At 36.5% G+C, this 16,189-nt stretch overlaps 2 protein-coding genes across 2 annotated transcripts; one reads left to right on the top strand and one right to left on the bottom strand.

Moving 5' to 3' along the window:
- The first annotated feature begins 10,095 nt into the window (after positions 1 to 10,095).
- Positions 10,096 to 13,070, top strand: LOC107472978 (glyoxylate/succinic semialdehyde reductase 1). Its single transcript, XM_016092500.3, has 8 exons — positions 10,096 to 10,284; positions 10,950 to 11,060; positions 11,170 to 11,271; positions 11,440 to 11,541; positions 11,874 to 11,989; positions 12,143 to 12,221; positions 12,315 to 12,485; positions 12,755 to 13,070. Exons 1-8 carry the CDS (start codon positions 10,180 to 10,182, stop codon positions 12,842 to 12,844), a joined length of 876 nt encoding a protein of 291 aa, XP_015947986.1. The 5' UTR covers positions 10,096 to 10,179; the 3' UTR covers positions 12,845 to 13,070.
- Positions 13,071 to 13,559: 489 nt separating this feature from the next.
- LOC107472977 (60S ribosomal protein L5) lies at positions 13,560 to 16,169 on the bottom strand. Its single transcript, XM_016092499.3, has 8 exons — positions 16,005 to 16,169; positions 15,395 to 15,464; positions 15,197 to 15,288; positions 14,845 to 14,971; positions 14,511 to 14,707; positions 14,295 to 14,429; positions 14,015 to 14,184; positions 13,560 to 13,913 (listed from the first exon to the last, which is right to left on the bottom strand). Exons 1-8 carry the CDS (start codon positions 16,005 to 16,007, stop codon positions 13,799 to 13,801), a joined length of 909 nt encoding a protein of 302 aa, XP_015947985.1. The 5' UTR covers positions 16,008 to 16,169; the 3' UTR covers positions 13,560 to 13,798.
- Between the last annotated feature and the right edge of the window lie 20 nt (positions 16,170 to 16,189).

Genomic DNA, 16,189 nt, shown 5'->3' on the forward strand with positions numbered 1-16,189 from the left:
TTTATGTTTATTTCGTTTTTTTTTATTTTTCTATGTGTAGAAATAAGACTTTGTTTCTGTTCTTGCATAGTAATCTGAGTCGAAGTATAATTTTTTTTAGTGTCGAGATATAACTCCTTCTTTCGTTTATATAGAATTTTCTGTCATAATAACACAGACACCGAACTATACTTCAATCGTCAAGAAATATCGAAAGAAGTTGAAACCTGCAAAGAGACTCCAACGCTCAAGTAAAAAACCGTATAAGATAAGGTATACGTTATTCAAAGTGAATAGCGTACCTTTTACGTGCTTAAAGTTTTGTATTTATACTTTATAGTGTTGTTATGTTATAGGTGGTTATCCCGTAGTCCTACTATTTTGGTAACCACTTCTGCACGTGTTCAGATGGTTACGTTAGAGTCAAGATTCTCTCTAACTGAAATAGGCATGTTTGATTTATTTTATTCAAATTCCAATTTATAGGTAAATTTTAGGCCAAGTTATAGCTAATGGATTAACAGAAAAATTTAGGCCGAACTATACGTTTCATTGGCCGAGATATAGGTAATGGATCAACACTTGTTTTCCAAGTAATAGGTAACAATTATCGAGTAATATGGAATGGACCAAATTATAACGGCCGAGTTATAGATGTAACGATCGAGTTATGTGTTGGTAATTTATGAGTTATGAAAATCCTAACGTTCTTTTGACCTAATCTTCAAATTATAGCTTATAGTTGGCGAGTTATAGTGACCAGATTATAACCCCCAAGCTTTACCTGTTTATTTTTAAGAGAAACGGGTTGAGCCTTTATAAAAATCGAGTTCTAACTCGACAGGATATAGAAGAGATGCAGTTGTGTTATAATTTAGAGACATGAGGATTAGCCCCCCAATATCAACTTGATAATCTTAAAAATAAAATTGGACAAGCTTGTCATTGAGAAATGTGTTGCTTATATTAGTATATTTTTTAATGAACTTATAGTTGATTGTTGGACTGACACCGACTTATAGGTGTCGGTATGCTTTGACTGATTTTGACTTATAATTATCGGTTTGTTTGAAGTGATTCCAACTTATAGATGTCGGTTTGTTTGGATTGACTCCGACTTATAGTCGCCGATTTGTTTGGAGTGATTCCAACCTATAGGTGTCAGCTTATTTGGATTAACTTCGACTTATAGTTGCCTGTTTGTTTGAAATGACTCCGACTTATAATTGTCGGTTTGTTTGAAATGATTCTGACTTATAGGTGTCAACTTGTTTAGATTGGTATGTTTGAGTGTTCTTTTCATATTGAATAATCGGTTAATTCCTTCTGAAATAAATTGCGAAAAAAATTTGAAATTTCAACTTTGGATATACATTAGAATAAAATAGGTATGTTGAAGATATCTCAGAATACAATTTTTTATATTAGAGGTATAGATTGGTTAAATAGGCATTCGGTTTGGTGCATTGTTTGATATGTGATAGTAGATAAACCAACTTATAAGTCGGTATGAGTTTTGATTTGTTGTGAAGGAGAACAAAATAATAATGATAAAAATAATAAAGAGATGAAAAAAATGATGTGCTATATGAATGTGAAACCTCCATAGTTGAAGGTGCAGGGGTGTGCCTCGTGTAATGACCTTAGCTATTTTGAATGGTCTTCTCTGTTGTTATGATGTTTGTTTTGTTTGTCAACTTCTTGGCTAAAAGTTGGTTTTTCTGCTCTTTAAACTTGTCGGATCTCTTCTATCTCTATTTGGCATGTTGCCTTCTCTCAGAACTTGACTAGTGTATTTGATTTTGTCACTGTTATTATCTCTTGAAATTTTCCAGGACAAAGTCTACTCTTTAGCACATGTAGGTGGACATCTAAGTTGAGGTATGGGATCTCTATGGCCACTTTGGCAAATCTCGTCATATAATCCTTAAAACTCTCATGTTGTCCTTGTTGTATGGTACTAAGATAGTCCGAGTTATGCACAGATCTTTGAAGCTGCGAAGTTGTTGACAAAGAGGTTGGCCAGCTCAATAAAGCTTGATATAGAACCTGCAGGTAAACTAGAAAACCAAATCAAGGCAGCACCATCTAAGAAAGTCAGAAATGTATGACAAAGTATTGGGTCAGATGCATCGTTCATGAACATTATTGAGTTGAATTTAGTGACGTGGATGTTGGGATCACCGATTCCCTCATAAGGTTTCAGTGACGTCGGTAGAGTAAAATTTTTGGGCATTTGAAAGTTCATAATTTCCTTTGAGAAGGGATTGGATCTTTTTACTGATGGCTTTGGGGCACCACGGCTTTGGTTTCTGCAGTATGGTCGTCATTATCGGTAGGATTTTTCTGTTCGTCCTCGTCATTGTTAAAGTGTGTACCGACCTCAAGAACCGCCGAGGTATTGGAGGAAGTACATAGTGGGATCTGCGGAAACCATCTCGGAGCAAGGTCACTAGCCAGGAAAGTAATCCGAGCTAGATTCTACTGGCCGACCTTGCAGAAAGATGCCACAGAATTTGTGAAAAAGTGTCAACCATGTCAGATGCATGCAAATTTCCACGTGGCTCCACCAGAAGAGCTCATCAGTATCACTTCTCCATGGCCTTTTGCAAAATGGGGAATGGATTTGTTTGGTCCTTTTCCCCAAGCGCCAGGACAAGTCAAATACCTGATCGTGGGAATAGATTACTTCATAAAGTGGATAGAAGCAGAACCATTGGCCACCATCACCGCTCAAAGAAGTCGGAGGTTCCTCTACAAAAATATCATCACAAGATATGGGATACCTTATTCCATTACTACAGATAATGGAACCCAATTCACCGATGCTACCTTCAGAAGCTTAGTAGCCAGTGTGAAAATCAAACATCAGTTCACCTCGGTGGAGCACCCACAAGCCAATGGGCAAGCCGAGGCAGCCAACAAAGTCATACTGGCAGGGCTAAAAAAGAGATTGCAAGAAACAAAAGGAGCTTGGGCTGAAGAGCTCCCTCAAGTACTATGGGCTTACAGGACAACGCCCCAATCCGCCACTGGAGAAACGCCCTTCCGACTAGTCTATGGCGTGGAAGCAATGATACCAATAGAAATCAATGAGCAAAGCCCAAGGGTAATTCTCCATGACGAGATCGGAAACATACGGGGGCACAAAGAGGAGCTCGACTTGCTCCCCGAAGTCCGAGAAGATGCCCAGATAAGAGAAGCAGCATTGAAGCAAAGGATGACTATAAGGTACAACAAAAAAGTCATTCGAAGAACATTTGCCCCGGATGACTTGGTCTTAATCAGAAATGACATTGGAGTCAACAAATCAGGAGAAGGAAAGCTCGCCGCAAATTGGAAGGGACCATACAAAGTCAACGAAGTTTTAGGAAAAGGTTATTATAAAGTAACCGACCTGAACGGAACTGAGTTCCCAAGGTCGTGGCATGCTTGTAATATGAAAAGGTACTACAGTTAAAAGCGAACTCTACTCCCTGATGTACTCTTTTCCCAACTTCATGATTTTTTCCCAAAATTAAAGGGTTTTTTCTGGAGAAGGGTTTTTAACGAGGCATCATAGTAGAGGTTAAGGGAAAATAGGCTATTAAAACCCTTAGTAGCAAGAAGATACCTCCCCAATTAATAAAGATCTTTTTCATCTACAATATCTCTTATAAGCTCCTTTCTATTTTCTAAGTCTTTCCACGAAACGCGCCGACTTAAACTCGACAAAACGTGAAAATCCCATGAACCGATCTAGATGGTCGTCAGGATAAAACAACGAGGTACAAGTCGGTGTAAAGAGGTTATATGAGTTGATCGTAAAAAACTCGGGAACAACCCGACTCATAAGTCGAAATGAAAATCCGAGTGGAAAAGCTCGGAAATACTTCGACCTGTGAGTCGGAGTGAAGAACCGAGTAGAAGAAAAACGCATCGCAAAAATAACCTAAGTCATAAGAACTCACTAAAGCAAAGTTGAGTATAAGGAATAATAAAAAAGAGATCAAAAAACCTAGGAAAAAGTTTAAAGGCTGTCCTAAAGTCCTTAAACAAAAGGCTCAGAAAAACAGACAAGCCAAAGGGAAAGGTTTTCAGAAAAGATCAAGGGGACTTCGAAAAAATCAAAATCAGAAAAGCATACACGCATAAGGTAACTTAAACTCTTATCCAAAAAAGGGCATTTATTTTGCTAAGTTAACCCTTATTAAAAAAAGGTACTTATAAAATATTTTGTTTACGGCCTTAAAAGGCCAAAAGAAATTGTTCAACCGACAAACGACATATAAAGAGTTTAAAAAAGGGGGGACTCACAGGCCGAGCCCCCATATAGCCATAAAAAAGTTATTTTTGCAGAGGAGTAGACGGATCACCACCACCAGAGTCAGGAAGAGCGCCATCAGGACCAGGAAAAGAGGCAACCACGGGAGATGAAGAGGAAGCCGGAGGAACAACAGAAGAACTCGGAGCGTCTTTAGAACGAGGAGGAGACTCAATAATCCTCTGCCCCCGAGTCTTCAATTGTCAATGATCCTCTGTCCTCGAGTCTTCAACTCTGATTCAGAAACGATCACGGGGACAGGGGGATCAACTATGGCTCCATCAATAACAACTTTTTCAGGATGTAAAGGAGAAAGATCCAAGTCGGGAGCAATAACTCTGACTTGCTCCAGGAAGATCCTCCAAGACTCCTCGGCACCATCAGCGATAGAGTCCTCCAACTCGGCATACGCATTTCGAGAGTTCAGCAAATCCTTCTTCACAGACACAAGATCTTGAAATAAACTTTGATAACTCTCCTGTGCTGTTTTCCTCAAACTCGCCTCCATGTTGCATTGGGCCCGCAGCTTACTCTCCTTTTCCCGAAGGCTATCTCTCTCCGCCCTCAGCTTGGCGACCTCCTCCTTCAACTCCCTCTCATGCTCCTGATAAGAAAGAAGCATCCCCTCCAACCTTCCTTCCAACTCCTCGACCCTCGAGGTCATCCCCAAAGAGCTGAGAGGAGTCTTCTCAAAAATATCCAAAAGCTTGCCACAAACACCCGCCGCCCTAAAACTCTCCTCAGCCAGAGTGGTGAGGTGGTTTCGAACAGAAACATCATCCATACTTATATGAGGATAGATGTTCTTTCGGACGAATGCAAGAGCATCCGCCTTAACCCCACCATCAAAAGAAGAGCCAGACTCTAAAGTCTTGCGCTTCTTCTTCTCTGGCTCAGAAAGAAGTCGGGAGGAGGGGAGCGGCCGAGATAAGGCAGAAGAAGAAATCACAATGGGCTGAAGGGGAGTCCCCACGTTCTGAGGAGGAGGAGGAGAGATGATTGCCCTGGCACCACCAGCCCTGGCCCGCGACTTTGCTTTAGCCTCCTGAACTCTCTGGTAAGATTCCTGAGCATTCTTCCTTGCCATGTCTGCAAAAGAAACAATTAGCAAAAATTACAAGTCGGCAAAATCCAAGTCGGTAGATACAAGTTGAAAATAAGAAATGCATATACTACCTAGTTGCAACCGAACAAAGGTCGGCGATCCCTGGAGGAATTTCCTAGTGTCCAAGTATGGGGTCCTCCCCCACACTTCTCGGAAAAACCCCACAATGGCCGCCTCCACCTCGTCCAGGTCGTCCAGACCGTACTTCTCACAAGGGGAGGCCTCCAACCAATAGAGGGGAAAGCGAGGGGAAGAATTCTCATCCAGGAAAAAGGGGTGGTGACCCTCTACGGCTTGCATTTTGAAAAAATAATTTTTGAAGCCGTGGAAAGATTCATCAAAAAGGGTGAAAATTCTCCGACCTTGTATGGCTCGGAAAGAAACCCATTGCTGCTTGTTATTTAGCCCACTAAAGGGCTTAGTCATGTGAAAAAGAAAGAAAAAAAATTCTCAAAGAGGTCGGAAAGTCCAAAGCGTGACTAATAAATTGATAAATTTTCAGAAAACCCCAAGAATTGGGGTGAAGTTGGGTAGGGACAACTCGACAGTAGTGCAAAACAGACATCTCGAAATCCAGTAGGGGCAACTCGACAGTGGTGCAAAACAGACATCTCAAAATCTGAAAAAGGAAGAAAGACACCCAAACGGGTGATCATACATTCATACATAAAGAAAAAATGAGAGGCCGCCTCATTGGCCCTCCCAAAACAAACCCAATCTTCTGGACCCGAGACTACCAACTCATACTTTGTCTCGTCATCCTCAGAAACACAAATCCTGTGATGAGTACGAAGATGAATAATAAACTCAGCATCGACCAAGGGTTCCTCCCCCAGGACTGTGACATCAACCCATTGAGAAAGAGCTTCTACAGAAGACATTTTTTCTAAAAATACGATGAAAACCTACAAAAGAAAAAGAAAAAGAATCAAAAATGAGAGTCCCTAAGGGGTTATTCGAATTGTTGTGATTCCATTCGTTCAAATCAAGGCTTGAAATTACCATCCTGTCCTTATCTTGTTCCTTGTTTCTACGTTCTATTGTCATCAGCACCGCCGCCTGATCCAATCAGCCATCCTCCATTCAGCTCCATGATTCAATATGCAACTAGAGCTTCCATGCAGCGGCTCTTCTATATTTGTCATGTGCCTGTGTCTTGTCTCTTCCTTGCTCTTTCGAAAACATTCCTCCCGATACACTTCTCCACCCACTTCTCTTACAAGAACGTCGAATCCACTTGTCCCTATTGTGACGTGCATCCATTCGTTAATCATATCGAAAACACACGTATCAATTAGAACTTTACCCACAATGAATGAGGTACACGATCGCGTTAGTTTATCGCACTCTACCACTTCGCCCCATTGCTCCCCTATTCTGCGAAAAGTATCATTCGACCATGCATGCAATGGAATTCCATAGCACTCCAACCAAACTCTTCTAGACTCACTTTTCTCAGTCTCATCCCATCTCCATACCATATAAATCAATTTTAATAAATCATTCATTCTAAAAGTGTAGGCCTCTTCAGCACAAAGCACTGTATTGAACGTAATCATAGCTTTGTATGCCCCAGCTCTTTTACCTGTGTTACACAAGGCCAGTCCCTCTTGATCTTTTCCTGCAGCAACTGAAAATCAATTACCGATTTCTTACCTCCGACAATACTTCTCTGTAGCCAAACGACATTCTCATTTGCTATCGGTACTTCTATCTTTTTAGACCATTCATTACTATTTGAATCTTTGACAGGAGCATCTGACTGCTGCCTCCCCTCTTTCAATTCAGATGCTCTCACACTAGTTATCCGTGGCTAGCTTCCTCCCGCATCATGCCTGGTGGTCACCTTCGCTACTGTATCCTTCCTATTTTTCATCGCATCTCCTCTTCTATATTTCTTTTAATGATAGTTTTAAAACATTTTCTTAAAACACATGTTAATAAAATGGAGCTTCGTTTGTACTATATGTTTATGTCTACCAAAAAAAGCTAGAGCATATATTTATGTCAGCTTATTGCAACTGCAAGTAGAAAGAGTAATATATTTATGTCAGCTAAGAGGATAAGGAATGAAAAGCCAGAGCATATATTTATGTCACCTAAGGGGGGCAAGGAATGAAAACAAGTTAGATGCTTAAACCATGAAGCAATCGTTGTTTCATGCATCAATACATTGCTTGAGCATACATCAAGAATAAAGAATAATATTTCTATAATCAATTTTCCATGCAAACTTAAGACATACATTTCAGCATGTTTTTTTTTAACGGAATTTTCTAGTTCAATAAACTAAGAGTTAATCCGCCACAAATTTGAGCTCTATTTAAGGATTTGTTGCTGACCAATGGGTTGCAGCATGTACAAAATAGGATTCGAACATCTAACACTTGTTTTAGTAGACTAGTGAGTTAACCACTAAACCAACCTAACTTAATTTACATTTCTGTATGGTTCATCGTTGTAGGAACAGAACTTGAACCCATCGAGGATTGCGTTTTGCTGCAACACAAAAAAAAAGAAAAAAGAAAAAATGGATCTATAATTTTGTTCTTCCCCTTATATACCCTTGTAAAGATGATAAATCTTAGTTTGATATACAAAAGAGATATAAGGACGATTTCACTTTGAAATTAATTTGGATTCCCTTTGAGAGAAGAATGACTACTCAAAAGTTATAATTGACCAATTGTAATTCATAAACACTCAAATTAGTTTCATTCGAATACTCTCATCAAATAGATTGGTCTATGATTTTTCAATCAAATTTTTAATGTGTGTTGGACAAATAAATTTTTAATAAATTTATTATGAGACAATTAAATTTTAAAATATTATTATAAAATAAATTAATTTCTTCCAACACATCAACAATCAATTCGTCTAACTTCTAAAAAAAAAAATTAAAGTATGCGATATAAAATTTTTTAAAATTAAATGAAGTGTTTACTCTTAAAAAAACTCAACACGGAATCCTACATTAAAAGAGAGAAATTATTACCATAATAGAAAAGAAGAAAGAAAATTTTTTTACCAAAATAATAAGAAAAAGACTCCGCAATATTAATATACCATGCTTTTTTTTCTTTTTTTTTTGTTGTCTAAAATCATAGGGAATAAGACCTCCCAGCATTTTGGACAGCAGTGTAACTAAGCGAAATAATTTTTTTTTTTTTTTTGGTTTTCCACGTTATCCCCCAATCCGGTAGGCCAAGAACTAATCCGCCGCGGTACTGAGCTCCATTTAAGGGTTTGCCGCTGGCCAATGGGTTGCTGCATGCACAAGGCGGGATTCGAACCCCGACACTTGCTTAAGCGGACTAGTGAGCTAACCACTAGACCAACCCAACTTGGTTACTAAGCGAAATAATTTGAGTCCACCAGAATCCACATGAAACAGAGTTTGCAGAGTGAAAGTATGTTGGAATCTGATTTCACCGAATGAGAGAAAAGTAGAAAACACAGGAATGGAATACATCCACCCATCACTCATCCTTGGACTTTACTTATACACTCCCACCAATCACAATTTCCGTAACAATTGGCCAAACATATGATAATACTAACACATCAATTTTCAATAATATTATTCATACATCAAAGATCTTTTTTTTATATTTGTAAAAAATACAATTATTATTAAAAAATTATGTATTTGTATTATTTTTTAATTAACAAAACAAAAAATATATATTAGTGTTAAACTTTTTAGTATGAATAAAATAACAAATAATGGTGCCACTATCTCTGTGTATTCCTTCTCAAAATTATTATTGAGAGGAGATTTTGTAATAATTTTACTTCCCATATTGTTATCATCGCCTTTGAGTAATTCAGAATGATGGGTTTAGGACGGTGATATATTAATAATTTTTGCCAAGTTCAAGGAAAAATAAGCTCCTTTTTTTTTTCTCTATTTAAAATGTATTGTTATTCAGATAGCAATTTTGTTTATGTTTTTACTAATTTAGTATAAAAGACTTTAACAAAATGTTCACTTCCAAGTCCTAGCTTTTTAGGGACATAAATTCTTAACAAAATCTATTATATTATATTCTTAATGTTGTTCTTAGGTTCTTTTAACAACCGGTTCTTCTAAAATTTTGTCTTTAATGTTCAATTATATACCACTAAACACAATTCTTATCTTAAATATATGTTATTAGGATTAGGATTGCTAATGTTAGTTGTACATGTATAAGTAGAAATAACATAAACTTGTTAAGTTTCATTTTGTTGTCTTATATTTTATTTAAAAAAAAAAGATTGTTTGTTTCTAAGAAAGTATAGTCACTTAGACATACAAATTACTTGGTAAAAGAGTTTTTATACTAAAATTACTAAAAAATGATTAAATTAGTTAATATTTAATGAAAAAGACCAAAAGTTTCTATAAATTGATAATTATATTCTTAGGTGAGTTAGGTCATTTTACTTTTTATTTGTTCAAATTGACTATGAAGCTCAAATTCTTATTGCTATTATTTTGTAAAATATGAGTAGAGAATTAATGAATTAAGGATATTATTAACTTTATATATAAAAATAATTAGGTCCTCTTTTTTAAATATTAATTAAATTATAATTTTTTAATCATTTTAGTATAAAAAATAAAATTTTCAATAATTAATTCCTCTTTTTTTAACCAATTAAAGTATTAAAATAAACAATTTTAAATAGTAAATAGCTTATTATAAAGGAAGGGCCTTTCCTTCTTCAGAGTACAAGAGTGTACTACTGAGACTCAGAGATCAACCTTCAATAGCTGATTTGAAACGAGAGAGAGAAATCAGAAATGGAGGTAGGGTTCTTGGGTCTAGGGATAATGGGCAAGGCCATGTCCATGAACCTTCTACGCCATGGCTTCAAGGTCACTGTTTGGAACAGGACTCTCTCAAAGGTCTTAACTTTCTCTAACTTCCCTTCTCATATTCAATGCAATTCCTACTGTTCCTGCAACTTCACCCTCGAACCTTCCATTTTCAATCTGATTCATCATATGGGGTGTTACCAAAATTTTATTTTTCCAGCTCCAAATCTCAATTGGCTTGCACTTTGAAAAAAAAAATGATTTTTTTATTATAATTTCTTCCTACATAATATTGGTTATTAATGGTTCTGGATTTTTATTTATTTATTTTGCATTCGCTATTGGTTTTTCAGTTTTCTTTTTTTTTTTTTCCTTTTTAATTTATAGTTTCATTTCATGTGCAATAATCATACTTAAAAGGAAGAAATTATGCAGAAAGTTATATTTGCTGATGCATAATTCCAAGAATTTTGGAGAGCAGTTTAGCAACCAGTCTGAATTTTTCACACGTTGTTTACATGATATCAAATTAGTGAAGATAAACAAAATTGTGTTTGGGGGTGGGGGGAAGAAAAGTGGAACAATTAGAGAAAGTTTATGTAATTTGTAGTATGGGTGTTTATATGTCCTATTCTTTGTATATTATTAAGCATTAAGTTCTCACCATAAAAGTACTATGAACTTTGATTTTGAATATTCTGCTAGTGGCCTAAAGTTTTCCATGCTTTTGCAACCTCTAATAATCTAATTTGTAGTGTGATGAACTTGTGGAACATGGTGCTTCAATTGGAGAAACCCCTGCAGCTGTGATCAAGAAATGCAAGTATACAATTGCAATGTTGTCTGATCCTTCGGCTGCTCTATCGGTGCGCATTTATATATAGTTTCTTTATATTATATTATATATTTTAAAATTTTCCATGCAACTTATTTTGCTTTTACTTACTTAACTTGCATTCCGTGGTAATATTCTAGGTTGTATTTGATAAAGATGGTGTTCTTGAGCAAATTGGTAATGGAAAAGGTTATGTTGACATGTCAACAGTTGATGCAGATACATCTTCGAAGATATCTGAGGTTAGCATAGCCTTTTGATGTTTATGCTGCTGATGCAAAAGTCTATTTCCCTTCATTCCAAGTTCATAAATTTTCTTCATTTTGTTTCAGTATAATTTTTTGATAAACATGTTGTGTATTCTTTCTGATATCATCTAATTTGAGTACACACAAATTTGATTTCTGCAGGCAATCAAATCGAAAGGTGGTTCCTTCCTTGAAGCTCCTGTTTCAGGTAGCAAGAAGCCTGCCGAAGATGGCCAACTAGTAATACTTGCTGCGGGGGACAAGGTATGCTTAACTCTGAAATTGCGAATAGATATTCAATCACCATGCTTGCATCACTGCATGTTTTGCTGCTAAACTTCTAACTGCTTGAAGGAATTGAATTATTCAGACATAATTTCTGATTTTATCTTTGCTATCATGGTCTTCTGCTGTCCATTGGAATCAGATGTATACTTAAGAGACTGGAATTCTTTGGTATATCCATGTGCTCAATCAAGTAGTCTTATGTGTATTTATTGCTGCGGACTAACTTTTCAGGAAATTGAAAAACTATTGACTATCCAATGGAACCTCATGTATATTAATCTTTAGAAATTGACTATTTTGATACGTAGGCATTGTACGATGAAGTAGTGCCAGCATTTGATGTATTAGGAAAGAAATCTTTCCATCTTGGTGAGGTCGGAAACAGCGCAAAAATGAAACTTGTTGTTAACATGATAATGGGAAGGTAATCTTTTTGTTTGTCAAATTCTATGCTTTCTTATTTAGATGGGGAAAGGGGGTCGACCAAGACGGCTTAGAACATTTTTTTGGAAGCGGAAGACAAACAAAAGTCGAAATTGCATTATTATACTTGTTCTTTATGTTATGCATGTTACAGTATGATGAATGCTTTCTCCGAGGGACTCACACTAGCCGGAAGAAGTGGATTGAACCCTTCGACTCTTCTTGACGTGCTGGTATTTTCTTGTGACCAATGAATGGGACACTATTTTGTTGTTCTCTTTTATCGTCGTTGAAAGCATAATTTTTGTGCTTTTTGATGCTATCAGGATCTAGGTGCCATTGCTAACCCCATGTTTAAAATGAAAGGACCCTCAATGCTAAAAAACAATTACTCCCCAGCTTTTCCACTAAAACATCAGCAGAAGGACATGAGATTAGCCCTCGCCCTCGGAGACGAAAATGCTGTACCGATGCCTATAGCAGCTGCAGCAAATGAGGTAATACTAATTCCTTTTTTGTTTGCATGAAAATCTCAGGATGAATTGCTAATACAAGATTCGTCAAGAAAGGTTGTATAAGTTTAAGGAAGAACAAACTTGATGTGTAGTTTAAGGATCAAATGACTACTATTGTTTCTGATCTTAAGCTCTTTTATGTGCATGTGACTGATATACATTGATGATTATCAAACTACAACAGAAAAGGATTCTTCCTGTTTCTTCTCTTTTTGTTTCTTAAATTGGATATCTTCCTATTTGTCTTGTAGGCTTTCAAGAAAGCCAGGAGCATGGGATTGGGAGACCTTGACTTTTCAGCAGTCCATGAGACTTTGAAAAAACCTGATCATTCATCTTGAGAGACATTAACTCTGCAAATTGATTGAGCCATTGATATGGCCAATAAGTGTTTCAATCTTCTGTTTGAGCATAGGTTACAATTATAATATATTTGGATGAATTGTAAACTTTTTCCTACATCGGACACGTGAAATTATGACGTTTACATCCATAGTGGACACTGGATATCATTGTTTTGGATGCTATGAACCAAGTTGCAAATGGTTTTATTTGTCTTATAAGTAATTAAGTACTAAGTTTTAGTTTTAAATTATATATAAGCATAAACTCTCACGCTAATAAACATTAGCTAATATATTTGTACATTGGAGATTATATCTATGATGTACATGCTAGGACGCAGACAATAATTCCAATTTTTTGAGAGACAAACATATATATTAAATATAAATTGATTTTTTTTATATTAACATTTTTTTCAATTATATAAAAGGCATAAAATATTTTAACAACTAATATATACTGTTTCATATGGAGAAACATTTTCTTTTTTATTAAAATACTGTTGGACATAAATTTCATGACATGCAACAACTCAACAAAGTACCATGCCGCAAAGCATTGTATAATCTTAGATATCTATTTTAACGGAGAAAATAAAACTTGGGACCAATGACCAAAGAAACAATATAAAATGCCGACAGTATTGTTTTATTTCCAATTTTCCAGTTATCTCCATGAAAAGAAAACTCATAATAGACGCGTTGTAGAAAGTTAGGATAATATAGAAGTGCAATTTTATGGTAAAAGACTTATCTTTCGAACAATACCAACAAGTAAAACACATTAATCCAGGCTAACACAAAATTTGACCAAGTCTCCAAAAAGTATCCAAAATTGGTGGCTAAAATGTCGAAAGTACAAGCATAAAAAATTTTAAAGAAAGTAATGATCTAAATGAGTTCTGAGAAGTTCTAAACAAGTAGCACTCGTGATGCATCCTTGAAAAGCTTTCAATCGTCATCCTCATCATCATCTTCATCCCCACCTGCAGCATTGTTGAGAGCCTGCAAGCGTGCAATCAACTTATTCTTCCTCTCCTCATAGGTAAGCTTCTTGAGGTTGTACCTGAAAGTAAAAGAGGAAAAAGAAAAAGAATACCTCAGGAAATGTGTTACATTATAGTTGTGAAATGTAGTTGAATTCATGAATATAAATCAGATGTATACCTCTTGTGCTCCTTAGGAGCAGGTTTCCCCGACTTCTTGATGGTAGGATCAGCACGAATGGCAGCATGAACCTTTTTGTACAGAGACTCAATTCCATCAGCCTCTATTCCTCGCTTGATATATTCACTGAAATGTGACTGGTATTTCTCAGGTTCATCTTCCTGCAAAGTCTGCATAATATATGGAACAAGTTAAATTGTCGTCCAAATTTATGAAAAAACAAAAATATTGTCTAGAATTTTACAATCAGTAGCGCCCAAGTAAGATTTTTTTTCCATACCCTCATGTAAGAAGCAACATGTCCACCAAAGATATACTTGCGGTGAACTTCGGGATCAAGCTCCTTCTTCTCTTTGTCAAAACCGGCAAACCTCTTTTCACTGTGAGGGATATCCAAACCCCCATCCAAAGCTCCCTGTAAACCATCTCAATTAGTCAATCAAACACAGCAAAAAATAGATTACAAAAGCTACCATTGCAATATAATAGCGCATACCTTAAGGGCACCAAACACACGGTTTCCAGTTGTGGTCCTGATAAGACCAACATCAAGAAGAGCACGGAATGGCCTCCTGGTATCAGCAGGCTCAACAGAGAAATCCTCACCAGTAGCCTCGACATTTCCTTGATACTCCTCGTCCATTTCAAGCATCTTAAGGACTCGGCGAGCAAGGAGAAGTCCAGTGCAATAAGCTGGCCACATCTTAAGAGATTCAGTCACAAGGATAAAAAACTGTATCGAGAGAAATGCAGACAACACAATCGACTATGAAAATTCACACACAAATGATCATTGAGGAAGGAGCGGAGAAAGTATTCAATAGAAGTACCTGCAGCATAGTTAGTAAGGCCTACTTCAAGACCATAGCGGGGCAATTCATGAGAATAAGCTGCTGCAAGAACAATATCACCAGCAATACTAGCGGATGTTATTTGTGCAACAATATCCTTGTTTGTCTAATAATGAGGTTAAGGACTACCCAAGGAAATAACAGCTAAACTGACTTCAAAACAGATAAATGATTTGATCAAAATAGCGACTTGTAATAACTAAAACTAAAGTCAATTTTAAGACAATAAAAGCAAGAAACAAGCAAACAGGGAGAATCAGTGCAAAATCTAAATGCTTTTCTCATAGTTGCAAGCAATTGAAATGTAAATCTCCACACATCATTAGGATACGAATCGCACAACAAAGCGATACTTTGGAGTGTTGTATTTGTTCTTATCCTGGTTAATCAACCGAATCCTGGCTCTGTAATCGGTCTTTCCCTCTGCACATTTTTCAGTTTAATAATGTCACCAACAATTTTGAAGCCATGTAGGAACAATAACAAACACAAAAAAAAAGAAAAAAAGATTAAAATAAAAGCACCATACCTCTTCTTCTCTTAAACTTTACTTGATACCTCTTGAAGTAGGCCTTAGATTTCTGGGCCTTAACATATACCTACATTATGCAATAAAAAAATAATAGTTACAGAGATTGTCATAAAATAAAATCATAGGGTTTGCTTACTCCACAACTCACCCATTACAACACACATAACAAATAAAAATTAAACAGAAGACTTGTATTTTCTGTTCTATTAAAATACAAAGAGAGCAAATCCTATATGCACATTAGAAATGACTAAAAAAAGCTACTTTGTGTGAGTTTAACAGATTCAACTTTTATATCATGATAGTGTGAATTCCTTTAGTAGTGATAAGCACATCCAAAGCATAAACCCTAAGATCTTTTTTGGGCAAACTCAACCTCAAAACTCCAGAAATTTCTCATCAAGTACAGATCAATAAATCATGATTTTCAACGCCATAAAACACACAGAAACAGCTCAAATTCTCGGGAAACAGAGGAATCGAAATCATTTGCTAAACAAACCATGCAGATTAAAGTTCAGATCAGAAAACGGCATAAAGAGACGCAAATCGTACAGCATATAAGGAATAGAATAGACGAGAGGTAAAAGGTTGATTATTTACTCACCATTGTTGTTGAGCTGCGCTTGTAGCTCGATCTCTTCCCACGAAGTGTAATGGAAAAGAGTGAAGGGATGAAAACTAGGGTTAGCCAAGGTTTTAGGCTTTTATGGGCATTTGCTTCTCTGTGGGTCGGATCATAATTAAGTTCGGGTTCTTCCTTAGGGTAACAAATGGGCCCTAGCTATTTTG

The sequence above is a fragment of the Arachis duranensis genome, chromosome 2 (assembly GCF_000817695.3).
Source record: "Arachis duranensis cultivar V14167 chromosome 2, aradu.V14167.gnm2.J7QH, whole genome shotgun sequence".
Taxonomy (NCBI): Eukaryota; Viridiplantae; Streptophyta; class Magnoliopsida; order Fabales; family Fabaceae; genus Arachis; species Arachis duranensis.

Excerpts from the sequence above, each read along its gene's own strand:
- LOC107472978 (XM_016092500.3), top strand. The coding sequence starts at position 10,180 with ATGGAGGTAGGGTTCTTGGGTCTAGGGATAATGGGCAAGGCCATGTCC. Across the intron at positions 11,990-12,142 it reads GTTAACATGATAATGGGAAG|TATGATGAATGCTTTCTCCG; the intron begins GTAATCTTTTTG and ends TGCATGTTACAG. Across the intron at positions 12,222-12,314 it reads CGACTCTTCTTGACGTGCTG|GATCTAGGTGCCATTGCTAA; the intron begins GTATTTTCTTGT and ends TGATGCTATCAG.
- LOC107472977 (XM_016092499.3), bottom strand. Across the intron at positions 14,708-14,844 it reads CCTTACTAACTATGCTGCAG|CTTATTGCACTGGACTTCTC; the intron begins GTACTTCTATTG and ends AGATGTGGCCAG. Across the intron at positions 14,430-14,510 it reads GTGTGTTTGGTGCCCTTAAG|GGAGCTTTGGATGGGGGTTT; the intron begins GTATGCGCTATT and ends GATGGTTTACAG.